General features: G+C 38.8%; 1 protein-coding gene across 1 annotated transcript in view; it reads left to right on the top strand.

Annotated features, from left to right (window-relative positions):
• Positions 1–3,410: 3,410 nt before the first annotated feature.
• LOC128067750 (cytochrome P450 2C19-like) overlaps positions 3,411–18,817 on the top strand; it is a 28,808-nt gene continuing 13,401 nt past the window's right edge. Inside the window, exons 1-5 of the mRNA XM_052660808.1 lie at positions 3,411–3,578; positions 5,055–5,217; positions 5,398–5,547; positions 10,858–11,018; positions 12,606–12,782. Coding sequence (XP_052516768.1) covers positions 3,411–3,578; positions 5,055–5,217; positions 5,398–5,547; positions 10,858–11,018; positions 12,606–12,782 — 819 coding nt within the window. The remainder of the gene's footprint in view (positions 3,579–5,054; positions 5,218–5,397; positions 5,548–10,857; positions 11,019–12,605; positions 12,783–18,817) is intronic.

Consider the following 18,817-nt stretch of genomic DNA (forward strand, 5'->3'; position numbering starts at 1 on the left):
ACTCATTGGAAAAGACTTGGATGCTGGGAGGGACTGGGGGCAGGAGGAGAAGGGGACGACAGAGGATGAGATGGCTGGATGGCATCACGGACTCGATGGACATGAGTCTGAGTGAACTCCAGGAGTTGGTGATGGACAGGGAGGCCTGGTGTGCTGCGATTCATGGGGTTGCAAAGAGTCGGACACGACTGAGCGACTGAACTGAACTGAAGTTAGACAGTGAATTACTGCTTCTCTTTGTTGTAAATAAGAGCTACTCAGAGTGTTAGACTCAATCAAGTTTACAGGTTACAAAACTAAACTTTCCTGACACCCATTTTAGTCAATCAGTTTAGTAATTATTAACCAAATAAATATATTTGGAAATTTATTGACTGGGATGAGTCACAAAATATTGAATCAAGGTTCATACAGAGTATGTGGTGACCCTGGTGAACTGAATGGTTGCTTGTGGGGAAACAGTGGCTGACTTATTTTTCTGGGCTCCAAAATCACTGCAGATACTGATTGCAGCCATGAAATTAAAAGATGCTTGCTCCTTGGAAGGAAAGTTATGACCAACCTAGCAGCATATTAAAAAGCAGAGACATTACTTTGTCAACACAGGTCGGTCTAGTCAAGGCTATGGTTTTTCTGTCCATGTCAGGCAAAGGTAATTGAAAGAGTAAAGAGATATCATAGGTGTGAAAATCTTCTCTTACATGGTAAATAAAACATGAATCTATACAAACATGAGGGATAAAACATTTTCTAATTAGTTCTTGACAAAAATTTACTTCTCCCTACTAAAAGATCTTAGACATAACTGCACTAATCCATTTAAACATATATGATATCTTTGTAGAACATGTGATTGTAAAACACTGCCATTAGTGATCTAGTGATGTTTATCCTTCCAGTGATTTTTAGATCTTCATGACCCTAACTCTCATCTCCTGTTTGGGTCTGTGTGTACTGGTGGTTCTGTGCTGTGGGTCTGTTTAATGAAGTCCATGCCTCTGATCCTCCAATGAATGCACACTGTTGTTCTGTGTAAAATCTATCTTTCTTGCTCTTGATGACAAACTGAAATTATAATGGAGTAATCACAGTTCAGACATACAAAAATGAAGCTGGAGGCTACTGAGGATCTAATCTCAAGCTTATCTTTGCACCTCTGAGAATTTGATGTTTCTTTGACCTGTACAAGACCCAAGGACAGGATAAGCCCTACTCAGAGCAACACCTGACAATTGTAGTGTTATGTTCTCAAGGTCTCCCCTTTTAACAGTGCAACAATTTAGAACCCCGACCATTGCTTACTTAACAGGAACTCTTACTTGCCATCTCCAACTATGATTCTTGACAATTCACGGAATGTTGTGAGTTTTGCCTTTATAAGCCTCTACCGTTTTGTAGTCTGGTGAAAGTTGATTCAGTTGCTTAATGAATCTATGTCTCTTGGTCTGCAGTCCTAACAACTGCCATGTCTTAATTGCAATGTCATGATTCTTATATCAATCAGGTCTTCATTTTCTAAAGTTTTGGTTTGCTACTGTACAAACTTTATTGCATTGTTGTTGTTTAGTTGCTCAGTTCAGTTCAGTCACTCAGTCATGTCTAACTCTTTGTGACCCCATAAATCGCAGCACGCCAGGCCTCCCTATCGATCACCAACTCCCAGAGTTCACTCAAACTCATGTCCATTGAGTCGGTGATGCCATCCAGCCATCTCATCCTCTGTCGTCCCCTTCTCCTCCTGCCCCCAATCCTCCCAGCATCAGAGTCTTTTCCAATGAGTCAACTCTTCGGATGAGGTGGCCAAAGTATTGGAGTTTTAGCTTCAGCATCATTCCTTCCAAAGAACACCCAGGACTGATCTTCTTTAGAATGGACTAGTTGGATCTCCTTGCAGTCCAAGGGACTCTCAAGAGTCTTCTTCAACACCAGAGTTCAAAAGCATCAATTCTTCGGCACTCAGCTTTCTTCACAGTCCAACTCTTACAACCATACATGACCACTGGAAAAACCATAGCCTTGACTAGATGGACCTTTGTTGGCAAGGTAATGTCTCTGCTTTTGAATATGCTATCTAGGTTGGTCATAACTTTCCTTCCAAGGAGTAAGCGTCTTTTAATTTCATGGCTGCAATCACCATCTGTAGTGATTTTGGAGCCCAGAAAAATAAAGTCAGCCACTGTTTCCACTGTTTCCCCATCTATTTCCCATGAAGTGATGGGACCAGATGCCATGATCTTTGTTTTCTGAATGTTGAGCCTTAAGCCAACTTTTTCACTCTCCTCTTTCACTTTCATCTAGAGGCTTTTTAGCTCCTCTTCACTTTCTGCCATAAGGGTGGTGTCATCTGCATAACTGAGGTTATTGAGATTTCTCCCAGCAATCTTGATTCCAGCTTGTGCTTCTTCCAACCCAGAGTTTCTCATGATGTACTCTGCATAGAAGTTAAATAAGCAGGGTGACAATATACAGCCTTGACGTACTCCTTTTCCTATTTGGAACCAGTCTGTTGTTCCATGTCCAGTTCTAAGTGTTGCTTCCTGACCTGCATATAGGTTTCTCAAGAGGCAGGTCAGGTGGTCCCATCTCTTTCAGAATTTTCCACATTTTATTGTGATCCATACAGTCGAAGGCATTGGTATAGTCAATAAAGCAGAAATAGATGTTTTTCTGGAACTCTCTTGAATAGGTAACTGTAATGTTGGGTTTCTGTGCTAGCTCCATGGCAAAGAATCCACTTGCCAATGTAGGAGAGGCAGGTTCAATTCTTGGGTCAGGAAGATCCCCTGGAGAAGGAAAATACAACCCACTTCAGTATTCTTGTCTGGGAAATCCCATGGACAGAGGAGCCTGTCAGGCTATAGTCCATGGGGCACAAAGAGTTGGACACAATTTAGTGAGTAAACAGCCACAAGTGCAACATTAGTATAATGCATTCAAATACTTTGAAGTCTTTCACCTTCAAGGACAAAATATCCTAGCATTAGATAGAGCATTCTTTTTAAATAAAGAGGATATCTATTACAGTGATTGTCCTCAAAGGGATACATTCCCAGCTGGTCATTGATTTGAATCAAGAATTTTAAAACCTTTTTGTCATTAGATTTTTATTTCAGTGGTTCTCAATCTTGGCTGCATAATGAAACCACTTTGTAAAATTATAACTGCAACACCATCTACTGTGATTAAACCAGAATCTCCAGAGTGGTCACTAGACACAGAGAAAACAAGACTAAAGGACAGTTTGTTTTGATTTTTATCACTGGGGTAAAGTTTACTCATAATACAGTGCAAAGTGGGTATAACTGATTGGCCTGTTTATATGGGAGAGGCCAAGGTTGAATTAACAGAGACTATTATAAAAGCTTTAGACTTCATGCTGACAGTCATCTGAATAAGAAGAGAAGGCGCCAATGGATCTGGTTGTGGTCCTGGTGCTCTGTCTCTCCTGCCTGCTTCTCCTCTCACTCTGGAAACAGAGCTCTGGGAAAGGGAAGCTCCCACTGGGCCCCACTCCTCTCCCGATTCTTGGAAACATCCTACAGTTAGATGTTAAGAACATCAGCAAATCCTTAAGTAATGTAAGTAGACTTTAAGCTCCTCCAGTGTCTTGCAAACAGTAAGTAAATTAAGCCAAACTAAAATAATAATATATATATACATAAACTTTGATATTTCTTCTTTTTTTTTAGCTGTGTCACTGTCATAGAGAAACAAAATAATGTGTTTTGTATGTAGAGGAGCACTTGGCTCTTTGAATGGAGCAATCAAAATAATACGGTGTCAAAAGTTAAAGTACTGCTTCCCTTCTGTATTTCATAGCCTGGGGCTGAAAGTAAATTGGTAAATGAAGTGTTTGGCAATAATAAAAGTTGCTTGCAGAAGACGTACACTATATAAGCTGTGTATTTTGTTCAGATGGTCAATTCTATGAAAACAGAACTTTTCTGAAGAAGCACGTTGGGCTTGGTATTAAGGAAATAGCTCTGTGTTCAAGACCAGCATGAGTGAGTGAAAGAAAGAAGTCATCAGTCAGGGTCCAACTGGCAGCAGCAGCACCCGTTTGGATTCTGCAGGAAGCTGCCATCTGTACCCTGTGAATGCTGCAGGATGGAAGGTGATGTTCTTCCATGAGGTGCTGCATGTCCTGGCACTGCCTCTGCAATGCTTCTTCCCTTTCTGTGTTAGCGACACCAGTGGATCTCAGACTCGGCTGGGCGTTAAAACTATTTGAATTTATTTTTTAAAATATAGAATTGTAGCATATTCAGTATTCTGCAATGGCCTATAATGGAATAGAATTTGAAAAAATAACATGTTTTATATTTATGTATTATATATATTATATATATGTATGTGTGTATGTATATGTATGTATACATATGTAAAATGAATTATATATACACATATGATATGTTGTATATGTATATATACAAATATATATACATATATATGTACACACACACACACACATATATATATATATAAAACTGAATCAGTTTGTTGTAATCTTGAAACTAGTGCTGTAGTTTTATAACAGTACTATAAGTCAACTATCCTTCAAAAAATAATTGTAGCGTTCATCACAGGACTGGAGAATGAGAATTCTCATGGGAAGAACTCTACATGTAACTCTGAAGCAGTCAGCTGGGTGTTGGTTTAAAGGTGGGCTTTGCGGAATCATATATTGTTCAAGGATCAGAAATTGAACAAGCGAGATTGAAATTTCAATCCTCTGTATATAGTAACTCTGGACACTGGAATGAAATGGAATTCCTTGACCATGGTTTCCTTATTTATAAGTGGAGCAAATAAACTTGTTGAAGGTGTTGATATGAGGATTAACTGTCATGTGTACCAATTACTTGGCATTGCAGTTCATCCATTAGTGGAAGCTGTAACAACCACCATCATGCTTAGGTACTGAATTCAGGAATATTTAGGCTGTATGTGGCAGAAGAAAAACATAATTGTAGGATGATAACACATTCTGCATCAGGCACAATGTATTATCAAATATTGACTTCTTTTGCTATTACATGCATCTCCATTCCCAGCTCTCAAAAGTCTACGGCCCTGTGTTCACTGTGTATTTTGGCATGAAACCCCTGGTGGTTTTGCATGGGTATGAAGCTGTGAAGGAAGCGCTGATTGATCTGGGAGAGGAGTTTTCTGGAAGAGGTCATCTCCCAGTGAGTGAGAAAACTAGAAAAGGACATGGTAGGTGGGCATGTGCGCGTGTTCTCCATTCAAAATGGGGATGAGGAGGATGGAAAAGAGGGGTTTGAAGAGCCCTCCAGCAGAGCTGGATCCACCAGAAAGGCTGCCGACTGTAAGCTCACTCCTCCTTGCCTAGGGCCTCCCTCCTGTTTATATAGTCTCTGTTTCTCCTCCCGGCAGGAATCCTCTTCAGCAACGGGAAGAGATGGAAGGAGACCCGGCGCTTCTCGCTCATGACGCTGCGGAATTTCGGGATGGGGAAGAGGAGCGTCGAGGACCGCGTTCAAGAGGAAGCGCGCTCCCTAGTGGAGGAGCTGCGGAAAACCAACGGTGGGTGATTCTGTGCTCTGTAACTCTGACCTTAACAGACTGCTGTCTTCTCCAGTGACGCCCTTGGAAACATTTCAGGAGTGGCCGCATTTTTCCTATGGATCATGATTGCAGCCCTTCCTTTGAAGGGGGAGGCTGTGAAGAAGAGCGAGCCAAGGGAACTTTCGTGTAGCCATGCTGGATCGTTTGGTGCACACGGGGAGCCTGGTGGGCTGCAGTCCATGGAGTCGCACAGAGTCGGACACGACTGAAGCGACTTAGCAGCAGCAGCAGCAGCAGCAGCGTGGTTGTGCACACAGGGTGGATTTAAAGGTCACTTATCATACTTTTTCTGAACCTTGTTTTCACATCAGAAATCACAAAAAAATAGTTCTGAAGCATTTCCTGAAAAAGTGAGAAAACAATATTTTTCTCATAGCGTAAATATGAACTGTCTACTTCAGAGCATTTCAGCAGGGAATAGTTGTTACCTGGATAGGGTGGGAATGACCTCCTCATACACTTATGGAGCGTGAAACCAGTATCATGTACATTCACGTAATTGAACTATATTTATGTGTTCATCCTCACAGACTTGTCTGAGAGTATTTCCAAGGCCCAAACCTACAATACCTGCCAATAGTAATGCCATATGATTTTAATCATTTAGGGATATCTTATTGCAGCTCTCATCAATTATGATTTTTCTAAAAACCAACACTATTTTAAAATATCAGCACTCATTATTTTTTGTTGCATAATACTCACTGTATTGATTTCTATATTTTGAATAAATATTTGCTATGTCATAATTCTGTAAAATACCAAGTTATAAAAAAATGGTTTTTTAACTAGATTTCAACATTTCAACATCTCTTTACCCTGTCTCCTCTAAGTCAAATTTGGCTCTCTTTTCAATTTGCAAACTTGCCCCATCTTTATTGGACTTTTTAACAAGTGTATGATAATTATTTACCTTGCAGTACCAGGTATCAGTTCAGTTCAGTTCAGCCGCTCAGTCGTGTCCGACTCTTTGTGACCCCATGAACTGCAGTTCGCTAGGCCTCCCTGTCCATCAACAACTCCTAGAGTTCACTCAAACTCACGTCCATCAAGTCAGTGATGCCATCCAGCCATCTCATCCTCTGTCATCCCCTTCTCCTCCTGCCCTCAATCCCTCCCAGCATCAGGGTCTTTTCCAATGAGTCAACTCTTTGCATGAGGTGGCCAAAGTACCGGAGTTTCAGCTTCAACCTCAGTCGCTCCAATGAACACCCAGGACTGATCTCCTTTAGGATGGACTGGTTGGATCTCCTTGCAGTCCAAGGGACTCTCAAGAGTCTTCTCCAACACAACAATTCAAAAGCATCAATTCTTCTACTTTCTTTATAGTCCAACTCTCGCATCCATACATGACTACTGGAAAAACCATAGCCTTGACTAGACAGATCTTTGTTGGCAAAGTAATGTCTCTGCTTTTTAATATGCTGTCCTGGTTGGTCATAACTTTCCTTCCAAAGAGCAAGTGTCTTTTAATTTCATGGCTGCAACCACCATCTGCAGTGATTTTGGAGCCCAGAAAAATAAAATCAGCCTTGGAAGTCCCAAATTCTGCTATTTTAAAATTCTTTATCCTGTATTAAGTGAAACAAATGACAGCAAATCAGATTTTACCTGTGACTCACATATAGACAAAGAAATACCCACCCCAAATTACCTCTTTTCCCAATTACCTCTGCCAGTTTAGCTAAAGTAAATGGTTTTTGTTTTTAAGACTTAAGACCCTGGAACCTGGCATAGAAGCCCAAGATACATGTTTCTTTTATCTATGTCTTAACAATTTCTTCCCAACACCTTTCAAAAATTTATACTAAAAAAACCACCTAACATGAAATCTACCATCTTAACAAATTGTTAAGTAAATACTTACTTACAGCGCTGAGTTTGTTAAGTATAATCATACTGTTATACAGCAGGTCTCTAGAACTGTTCATCTTACAGGCCTGATACTCTGTACTCTTTGAACTATGACTCTCTGTTGCCATACCTAAAGGAGTTCACTTCTCAATGAGCGTTTAATCAGAGACAACTCCAAGAGTAATTGACATATGAATTGAAGTGTTTATTTGCATCTAGTAAAGGCAATATTTTTCAAAGCTCTGGCTTCCTGAGCAAGGAAAGCTTTGTCCTTTTACCAGGGCAGGGGATGAATATTTGGCAAGAAAGTTTTGTCATTACATATAAAGGTTGTCATAATTTCACAGAAGCCTGGTTTGGGAGCACGCGTCTTCACACATCATGTGTTGTGTTAATGGGCCTTAATCTCTGACTGCAGAGGAGGTTTTAGCATTCACATGAAGCAAAGGTAGCTTTTGGACAGGTTTTGGTTTGTGTGCTCCGTCTCCAGTCTTGTGGTTGGGCCCAACCTGGTTTGAATTGGCTTTTGAGAAAAATCTCTTCCTGGAACCTTCTGTACCTTAAAATAACCACACAACAGCAACAAAGAAACCAACACTGGCTGATACTCCTACATGAGTTTCATAGGGACAGGATGAGGTTTCTAGATCTCATTCTTTGCATGAGTTGGTCTAAGGCAGAGGTATACTGAAGTCATCTTCATTTCCTCTTCCCCCTGACCCTGGCAACTAGCATTCTGTTTTCTGTTTCTATGAATTTGACTACTATAGATACTTCATATATAAGTGGAATCATGCAACATTTGTTCTTCTGTAATCGATTATTTTCACTTAGTACAGTGTGCTCACTTTTTATTCATGTTGTAGCATATGATATGATCTTTCATTTTTATGGCTGAATAATATTCCAGGGTATCTATTTATCACATTGTCTTCTTTCTAAATAGCTTTATCTTGAAGTTCTCAGCAACATTGTACATTATCTAGTACAGATTTCCCATGATTTGAAAAAGATTCAGAAAAATTCTTTATATGAATATGATTCATTCATATAACTGATACCCTGAGATTGTAGTTGATTGTTTTCTGACATTCTCTTCTTTTAAATGTATTTATTTAGTTTTGGCTGCATTGATCTTACTTGTGGCATCCTGGATCTTGATTGTAATATGTGGGTTTCTCTCTAGTTGTGGCTTGTAGACTCTGTAGTTTGCAGCATGCAGGCTCCCTAGTGGGGGTTCACAGGCTTAGTTGCCTCCTGGCATGTGGAATCTTAGTTTTCCAATAGATCCCACATCCCCTGCATTGGAAGGTGAATTTTTAACCACTGGACCACCACTGGAAAGTCTCCAGTGCTTAATATACTACAGAATTTTCAGAAGGATGATAATCAGCATTAACAATGCTAGTAATTAAATTATATGAAAATGCCATCTTTAAAAAAATTTTAAATTATTTAAAATCAATTTCCTTTATTGAAGTATAATTGATCTACAATGTTAATTTCTTCTGTACAGCAAAATGGTTTAGTTATACATGCATACATATATATATATATACATTCTTTTAAAAATATTGTTTCATTATGGAAAATATAGTTCTCTGTGCTGTATAGTAGGACTTTGTTGTTTATCTACTTCATACATAACTCTTATGTATAACACCCCTCCACCAAACTTTTATAGCTGAAGTAGTAACTAAGTAACTAAGTTACTTAGTAACTTAGTAACTAAGTAACTTTGCTAACCCCAACTAAGTAACTAAGTAGGACTTTGTTGTTTACCCATTTTATACATAACTTTGTTGTTTACCCATTTTATACATAACTTTTATACATAAACATGAAATTAAAAGATGCTTACTCCTTGGAAGAAAAGTTATGACCAACCTAGATAGCATATTGAAAAGCAGAGACATTACTTTGCCAACAAAGGTCCATCTAGTCAAGGCTATAGTTTTTCCAGTGGTCATGTATGGATGCGAGAGTTGGACTGTGAAGAAGGCTGAGTGCCGAAGAATTGGTGCGTTTGAACTGTGGTGTTGGAGAAGACTCCTGAGAGTCCCTTGGGCTGCAAGGAGATCCAACCAGTCCATTCTGAAGGATATCAGTCCTGGGATTTCTTTGGAAGGAATGATGCTAAAGCTGAAACTCCAGTACTTTGGCCACCTCATGCAAAGAGTTGACTCATTGGAAAAAACTCTGATGCTGGGAGGGATTGGGGACAGGAGGAGTAGGGGATGACAGAGGATGAGATGGCTGGATGGCATCAATGACTCGAAGGACGTGAGTTTGAGTGAACTCCGAGAGATGGTGATGGACAGGGAGGCCTGGCATAATGCGATTCATGGGGTCGCAAAGAGACTGAGCGACTGAACTGAACTGAACTGAATTTACATCTGAAGTAGTAACTAAATAACTAAGTAACTAAGTAACTAACTAGTAACTAAGTAACTAACTCTGCTAACCCCAACTTTCCACTCCACTTCACCCCTCCGCCAAACCTCCCCACTGGCAACCACTGGTCTGTTTTCTATGTCTGTGATTCTATTTTTGTACCCAGGATTTTTAAATTGCATTTTCATTTTGCTTCATGGTTTTGCTCTTAGATTCTAATTTAAAGGCAAAGAATGATTGGATTATAAAGCAGTGGGAGCATTGCATGGCCATTGAACTTGAACTCCAAAGACCCAGGTTTGAGTCCCCACGTTGCCCCTCTCTTGCCCTGTGACTCTGGCTGAATCTCTCCTACTTCCAAGACCTTGTCCTCTTATTCTTTAAAATGGGCATGGTAATACCTAACAACAATAATGTGACATATATCCAGTGAGTTTCACTGAAGGGGCTTTCAAAAAGCTGAGGTACCACAGAAATACTACAAAATATAATTACTCAAGATCATCTCAAGTACAACCACTTCTTACAACGAATTAAAAGTTGTCCTTTTCCTTTCCTGAACTTCCATAATCCTTTTCCCAACAATTGCTTGCATTCAGATTTTAAGTTTGTATTGCATGGTGTGTCCCCTGCTGTTCTCTGCCAGTTCTGCATCTTGCCAGTCCAGGGGGATTGTAAACCACCCAAGGGATGCACTTACATTCTCTCCTATTTCTGTTGAAAATAGTATCTTTAAATATTTTCTTCTTTATCTCTTGGGCAAAGGAACGCTGGGTGAAGAGAGCACAAGTATTGGCACTGGATATGATTTTAATATTTTTTTAAAAGCATTATTTAACTAGCTATTCAGATTAAGGAAAAAGTGATGTGTTAATTTTGTGCATGTTGAATATTGTGCTGTTAAGAATTTGTACGAGAAATATTGACTAACCTTCTAACATAACCATTACCTGTTGTCTCAAAGGCAAAGTGTTTTTCACATGTATACTTTAATGATGTGTTTAAACTGTTATTCTTTAGGGTTGCCCTGCGATCCCACTTTCATCCTGGGCTGTGCTCCCTGCAATGTGATCTGCTCCATTATTTTCCAGAACCGTTTTGAGTATAAAGATCAGGTTTTTCTACATATAATGAAAATGTTAACTGAAAATGCCAGAATTCTGAGCTCTCCATGGATGCAGGTGAGGCCAAGTTCCTTTTTTTTGAGGAATCATTTCTGCTGTTTTCTGTGTGAGGTCCAGATCTCTCTCTGCACAAAGCTGTGAGGTGAATGTATGAAGAGCACAGACCTGCCCAGAGCTTAGCATCGTGGAGTGCTCATCTAGTGCAGATGACTAAGCCCTTTAGAATAGACAGGAAAATACATGCCCAGGATAGTACAGAACTGCAGTTCCATCCCGTTGACTCTGTTTAGCGGTTTTCCCATAAACTACTTTGGTGACTTCTCCAAAGCATGCCCACAGCAGTAGAAGGACTTCCAGATCCTTCTGGAAAGGCTTCCATTGCCCACAGGTCTAGTCATTCAGTCTCCACTTAGTTACTACTTCAGTGTATTGGCAGAAATATCTGCTTTGGGGAAGGAAGAGAAGATCTCCTTTAAGGGGGAGAGTGCTGCCGGGGGACACTGACTAGGATAGGAGAATTTGATACTTCAGTTGGCATCCTGACTGACAAAATAATTGCTTTGGGGATGACAAAATGATTGTTTCCTTGGTGTAGGAACCATAAACAAACCTCACAGGTGTACCCTGTGCTGAGCTGACATGTTCTGCCTTCTGCCTAAAAGAGAATGGTGTGACTTCATAAAGGTCACTTAATTGCTCTGGTTCCCAGTTACTTTATCCATAAAATGTTGAGTTGTGTTCCATGGTGTCTTTTGAACCTTCTAGGTTCTTAAATACTGATTTTATGTTTGAGGCTACAAAACAGAAATAGAAACATAAGGAATCAGCTCTGTGCATATCAAGTTATCCAAATTCTCTTAACCTCTATTTTCATCTATAAAATGTAAATTCATCCCTTATTTCATGATTGTAGGGAAAACTTGTTGTAAAAAACAATAAGATAATTGATATAAGGGTGATTTTATACTATAAACATGATGTGTGAATATTCAGTTCAGTTCAGTCGCTCAGTCGTGTCTGACTCTTTGCGACCCCATGAATTGCAGCATGCCAGGCCTCCCTGTCCATCACCAACTCCCGGAGTTCACCCAGGCTCACGTCCATCGAGTCAGTGATGTCATCCAGCCATCTCATCCTTGGTCGTCCCCTTCTCCTCCTGCCCCCAATCCCTCCCAGCATCAGAGTCTTTTCCAATGAGTCAACTCTTCTCATGAGGTGGTCAAAGTACTGGAGTTTCAGCTTTAGCATCATTCCTTCCAAAGAAATCCCAGGACTGATCTCCTTCAGAATGGACTAGTTGGATCTCCTTGCAGTCCAAGGGACTCTCAAGAGTCTTCTCCAACACCACAGTTCAAAGCATCAATTCTTTGGTGCTCAGCCTTCTTCACAGTCCAACTCTCACATCCATACATGACTACTGACGTGTGAATAGAGGAAATGATTATCATCTTTCATCCCTGGGTTGAATTTTCTTCCTCAAATACATCTATCAACATAGATACAGTGTATTGTTAAATAAATATTTCAATACAAAGACCATGTTATGTTACTATTTTAACATGGCTGCTTACCAAGGATGGGCATATAGTATATAAATTTTCATAAGGTGTTCTTTATTTAATAAACTATTGTTTTCTTTTCTAGGTCTGCAATACTTTCCCTGTTCTCATTGATTATTTCCCAGGGAGCCATAACAAATTCTTAAAAAACTCTGCTAATATAAAGAGTTATATTTTTGAGAAAACAAGAGAACACCAAACATCCCTAGACATTAACAACCCTCGGAATTTTATTGATTGTTTCCTAATCAGGATGGAGCAGGTAAAATGTTAATGACAACTCAATAACTTGGTTGCTTATGCAATTTGGGGGTCATTGAATTTACTGGAGATGTTTCAGTGGTTTGGCATTCTATGCTGACAAGTATTTGAATTATGTATAAATCTATAGTAAGAATCTATTTTGGAAGATATAACATTTAAATATTTAATCAGTTGAATATACTGATTCTACTCTTCACATACTAATAATATACCTATGGAAAGACAGATGACACCTCAGGTGAAATGGAAACACTTAGAAACAAGTTAGAACATATAAAATATTGTGGTATGATATGATGATGGACATGATAATTGCACACACTGTATGAGGAAATGGAAAAGAATGGATTAATCTAGCTGAACTTTTTGCCTGTCAGGTGGTTGGAAATAAACCTTAATATATTAGCACTGAAGGGCAAGATAGGGAATTTCAGATGGGTGAATGCTGTATATATAATGCCATATATATTGGCCCGTGATGGGAAAGGGTAGGTGGATGGAAGAGAGAAGCCTTAATTTTGTGTGAAGTAAAATGAATTGGCATCAATATAGAGTTGGAATTACATGTCTGTGAGCATGAATCCTGCACCATGTGTTGAAAAGATTATTTTCCCCACATGAATCATCTCAGCATCTTTGTCAAAAAAACCAACTGACCCCAAATTTGAGGGTGTATTTATGTAATCTGACATCTGTTCCAGTAATCTAAATGTTAGTCCTTACACTTTCATCTGGTCATTTTAATTACTGTTTTTTTTTTTTTTTAAATCAGAGACATCTCTTTGCCAATATAGATCCATATAGTTAAAGCTATTTTTTTTTCATTAGTCATGTATGGATGTGAGAGCTGGACCGCAAAGAAGGCTGAGTGCCAAAGAACTCATGCTTTTGAACTGTGATGCTGGAGAACTTGAGAGTCCCTTAGATTGCAAGGATAGCAAACCAGTCAATCCTAAAGGAAATCAACCCTGAATATTCATTGGAAGGACTGATGCTGAGGCTGAAGCTCCAATATTTTGGCCACCTAATATGAAGAACTGACTCTTTGGAAAAGGCCCTGATGCTGGGAAAGTTTGAAGGCAAAAGGATAAGGGGATGGCACAAGATGAGATGGGTAGATAGTATCATCGACTTAATATACATTAATCTGAGGAAACTCTGGGAGGTAGTGGAGGACAGAGGAGCCTGGCATGCTGCAGTCCATGGGGTGGCAAAGAGTTGGACACAACTTAGTAACTTAACAACAACAACAGTTAGTTTTGAAGTTGAGAAGTGTGAGTCCTTTAATTTTTTGTCATTTTAAAGATTGCTTTGGTTTTGTGTGTCTCTTGAATTTCCAGATGCTTTTTAGGATAAACATCAATTTATGCAAAGAAATCAGTGGTGATTTTGACACAGATTGCAGGAAATATGTAGATCAACTTATGGAATAATGTCATTTTAAAATTGAGGTAAAATTTACATCCATATAATTAACCATTTAAAGTATACACTTTATTGATATTTTGTGCTACAATTTTTGTCTTACAATTAGCTCATTCATTAAAATATTTTTCCATCACTTTGTAGAAACATACCATATCCATTAAATCATCACTGTCCATTTCCTCCACCCCATCATGTGTCAACCTGTAGTCTATGTTTTGAGTCTATGAATTTTCTTGTTATGGGTATAGTGTATAACAGAGCTCATGGTATTGCCACGTTTGTTTCTAACTTCTTTCACCTAGTATGTTTTGGAGGTTTATCTAAGTTATAGTATGTATCAGTACGTTGTTTTTCTCTTTTATGACTGCATAAATTTTTATTTTATGTACATATGATAATTTTTTATTCATGCATGTATTGTTAGACATCTGTGTTGTCTGCCTTTGGGTCTTATGAATGATGTTTCTTCATGGACATGTTTTCACTTTCATTGAATAGATTCCTAAGGGTGGAATTGATGAGATGTGGTAATTTTATGTCTAACATTTTGAGGAACAGCCAAATTTTTTCAGTAGTGACTGCAGTATTTATATTCCCACTGGCAATTGAAGGTTTCTGTTTTCTGACATAATTGCTAGTGCTTAATTTCCAATTTCTTGTCATTATTAAAGCTTTCCTAGTTAATGTGAAGTGGTTTCTCATTGCAGCTTTAATTTACATTTCCCTAATGAACGATGATGTTGAACTTATTTTTGTAGGATGTTAATGGGTTGTTACCCATTTTTATATCTCCTTTGGAGAAATGTTATTCAAGTTCTTTGCCATTTTAAAATTGTGCTGCTTCATTTTAAATTAAAATACTTTTTAGGCATTCTGAATTTATACATAATTTAAAAAAATTTTGCAAATGTAGCTCACCGTGGGTTGAAAAGTGTTTCAAGCCTAGACTTAATCAGCCACAAGTTACTAAAATCCTTGCAGTATTAACCTCCAAGTAAGATTTATCATAAACCTGAAGTTAACAAAGTCCCAACTGTGTTAACTCAGTTTCACTGCTAACTATTAATTTGTATCAGCTGTACTTTTCCTAATTTCAGATCTTTTTCTGTTAGTTTTTTCCCCCACCACTCAACACAAACCTTTAAAAAAAAAAACAAAACTTACCCAATTTAGTATTTCCAAGACAATCTTCCTTCAGCATACAGCTTAGGTTAAATAGTCATGACTATCTTCAGCTTTAAACACCAGCCAGTTTCTAACCAACATTACTCCTATACTATATGCAGGGGAAAAAGTCTTCTGGTTTGGAGCAAGGGAATGGAGACTTCTTAAATTCTAAAATAAAAATATTTTGCCGGGGTCCAGCCCCGGTGGATCCAGGGTGATTTGAAGGTGGGGATGGAGTCGGTGTCCTTGGAAAAATACATGTTTAATTACAGATATATAGAGAGATTAGAAACGGATAGTGTAGTAGGAAGATTAGTGGTGAAAAAGAGGCTGAATAACTTGGATTACGTGGAATAGCATCCATGCTCCAGATCGGAATTCAGCCAGAAAAACAGGGAGCAAGGAAGAAACGACATGGGGGTATCAGTCTTTCCGGAAACTGATCCGATTTCTATATTTTTGGGTTTGCTTATATACCTTTTGTTACATATAGGGATGAATACAGAGTCACGCGGGGGTCAGCAGTCCTGACCTTTATCAAAATCAGGTGCTTCACATAAAAAGGTCTTAGGGATTTTATGATCCTTTCTTTCCCGTAACCAAAAACTTATTTTTTCCAAGGGTGTTTTTTCTTAAACCAGGCACCACCCTCCAAATAAAGTTACATTCTTATAGGGTGAGGGTGTAGTGAGTTACAATCAAGAAAGGAATTTATTTAACCCAAGGTTAACATGATTAATCTTAAAGGTTAATACTTATTTCTCCTATATGCTTAAATGTTAATACTTATTTTTCCTATATGTTAGTTATATTCGTTATAAGGGCAGGGAACATGGAGATTTAGCAGCAAACATCAGCCCAACAAATGAAAATCCTTTCCCCAATGTTCCCCTTAAGATCTATTTAGTCTTAAGATAGTGATAAAGTTACATTTTTACGTAGCAAGGACACAGTGATTTATAACAAAGTACAGTGATCTATTACAAAAGAGAAAATCCATTAACTCAAAAAGTCAAATATTGCTAACCTTAAAAACTACTATATTTCCTTTTCTATAGTCCAAATACATTGATTAATGTATTCCCAGGTGCCTAAGGATATGGAGGCCTGGTGGCAATCATTGACTCAACAAGAAGAAAAAGCCCTATGCTAATTAAGACTCTCAAAATACTCCAAAACTCTCTGTGCTGTTTATGGTTAAGAGGTAGTAAACAATCATGTAGTGGCAGGAGTATGGATGATCCTGTCACACAAGCTAGTCTGTCAGCAGAGAGGTTTGACCTGAGACAACCTTGTCCCACCCAGGGGAGGGAATTAGCAGCAATTATTGACACAACAAATGAAAAACCCTTCACCAATATAATTCCTAACCAACCCACTATACTAATAATTTCTAACTCCCCAAAAGAATTTGCCTTTAGAAAGTCTAAAACATCTTGTGCCTCTCAGGTTGGGAGGCTGTAAACAATCACATGTGGCCAGCTATACAGGTGGGCTAGATAACGTTCAGAGGAGTCCATAAGCTGAAACACTCTTGTCACACCCAGGAATTTTTATTGCCTTGGAGCTGTAAGTTAACTCCTTCTCCGAGAGAAACGGTTATGGGGGAGAGCCCCCCGTAAAGTCAGAGGTGTAGGTGAGAGCATAAAACAGACTCTGGTTTTGGGGTAGATGCTGGGGAACAGGGGGTTTCCTGAGGCTTGATCACGCCTTTGCGTATGCCAAGCCTCCTTCCTCATGACCTTTGCCATGGGTGGAGTTCCTCACGCTGGCCCCCGGCAGTATTTAAGATATTTAAAAAAAATTGTGCTGCTTGTCTTTATCATTGAGCTATAGCTATAACTCAAAGTTGATATTTTGTGCATTATGCCCTTCAGTTCAGTTCAGTTCAGTCACTCAGTCGTGTCCAATTCTTTGCAACCCCGTGAATCACAGCACGCCAGGCCTCCCTGTCCATCACTAACTCCCGGAGTTCACTCAAACTCACGTCTATTGAGTCGGTGATGGCATCCAGCCATCTCATCCTCTGTCATCCCCTTCTCCTCCTGCCCCCCATCCCTCCCAGCATCAGAGTCTTTTCCAATGAGTCAACTCTTTGCATGAGGTGGCCAAAGTACTGGAATTTCAGCTTCAGCATCATTCCTTCCAAAGAAATCCCAGGGCTGATCTCCTTCAGAATGGACTGGTTGGATCTCCTTGGAGTCCAAGGGACTCTCAAGTCTTCTCCAACACCACAGTTCAAAAGCATCAATTCTTTGGCACTCAGCTTTCTTCACAGTCCAACTCTCACATCCATATATGACTACTGGAAAAATCATAGCCTTGACTAGACGGACATTTGTTGGCAGAGTAATGTCTCTGCTTTTTAATATGCTATCTAGGTTGGTTATAACTTTCCTTCCAAGGAGTAAGCGTCTTTTAATTTCATGGCTGCAGTCACCATCTGCAGTTATTTTGGAGCCCCCCAAAATAAAGTCTGACACTGTTTCCACTGTTTTCCCAGCTATTTGCCATGAAGTGATGGGACCAGATGCCATAATCTTCGTTTTCTGAATGTTGAACTTTAAGCCAACCTTTTCACTCTCCTCTTTCACTTTCATCAAGAGTCTCTTTAGTTCTTCTCCACTTTCTGCCATAAGGGTGGGGTCATTTGTGTATCTGAGGTTATTGATATTTCTCCTGGCAATCTTGATTCCAGCTTGTGCTTCTCTTACATATATATAAAATGCAAGTATTTTCTCTCAACATATAGATTGTCACTTCAGATCTTTGACTATGTCTTTTGATACACAAATATTTTTACTTTGATACACAACAGCATTTTTTACTTTGATGAAGTCCAGCATATGTATCAGACAAATACATATATAAGACAAATATATACACATATATTTGTAACTTTGGTGTCAACTCTAAGGATCTGTTGCCAAATCTGTGTTTGTGAAGACTGACCACTTTTTCTTCTAAGAGTTTTTATATGTTTAGCTCTTACATTAAAATTTTCATCTATTCTGGGTTACATTTTGTGTATGAAGTGAGGCAGACTCTAACTTCACTCCTTTCCTTGAGGTTACCTGGTTGTTTCAGCACCACTTCACAGGTAGTAACAAAATAATTCTGATTCTTCCCTTCCATTCCTTGTATCAGGCTATCATTCTTCCCACTTTTATATAAGCATGTATGTTTGCATGACATATTCATAAGAATTACCCAATTAAATTCATTGTTATTATTTTGAACAAACTTTTAGCTTTGAGATCAATTAAGAGCAAAGAAAATAACTTTAACCTTCACTCATTCTTTGTAGCTCTTCATTTATATAGATGTGTTTATTACCTATGTGATTTTCCTTCTCTCTGAACAATTCTTTTAACAGTTCTTGCAAAGCGATTTTATTGGCAACAAATTCTCTCAATTTTTGCTTTTTGGGCTTTTTTT

The sequence above is a fragment of the Budorcas taxicolor genome, chromosome 23, assembly GCF_023091745.1.
Source record: "Budorcas taxicolor isolate Tak-1 chromosome 23, Takin1.1, whole genome shotgun sequence".
NCBI classification, from domain to species: Eukaryota; Metazoa; Chordata; class Mammalia; order Artiodactyla; family Bovidae; genus Budorcas; species Budorcas taxicolor.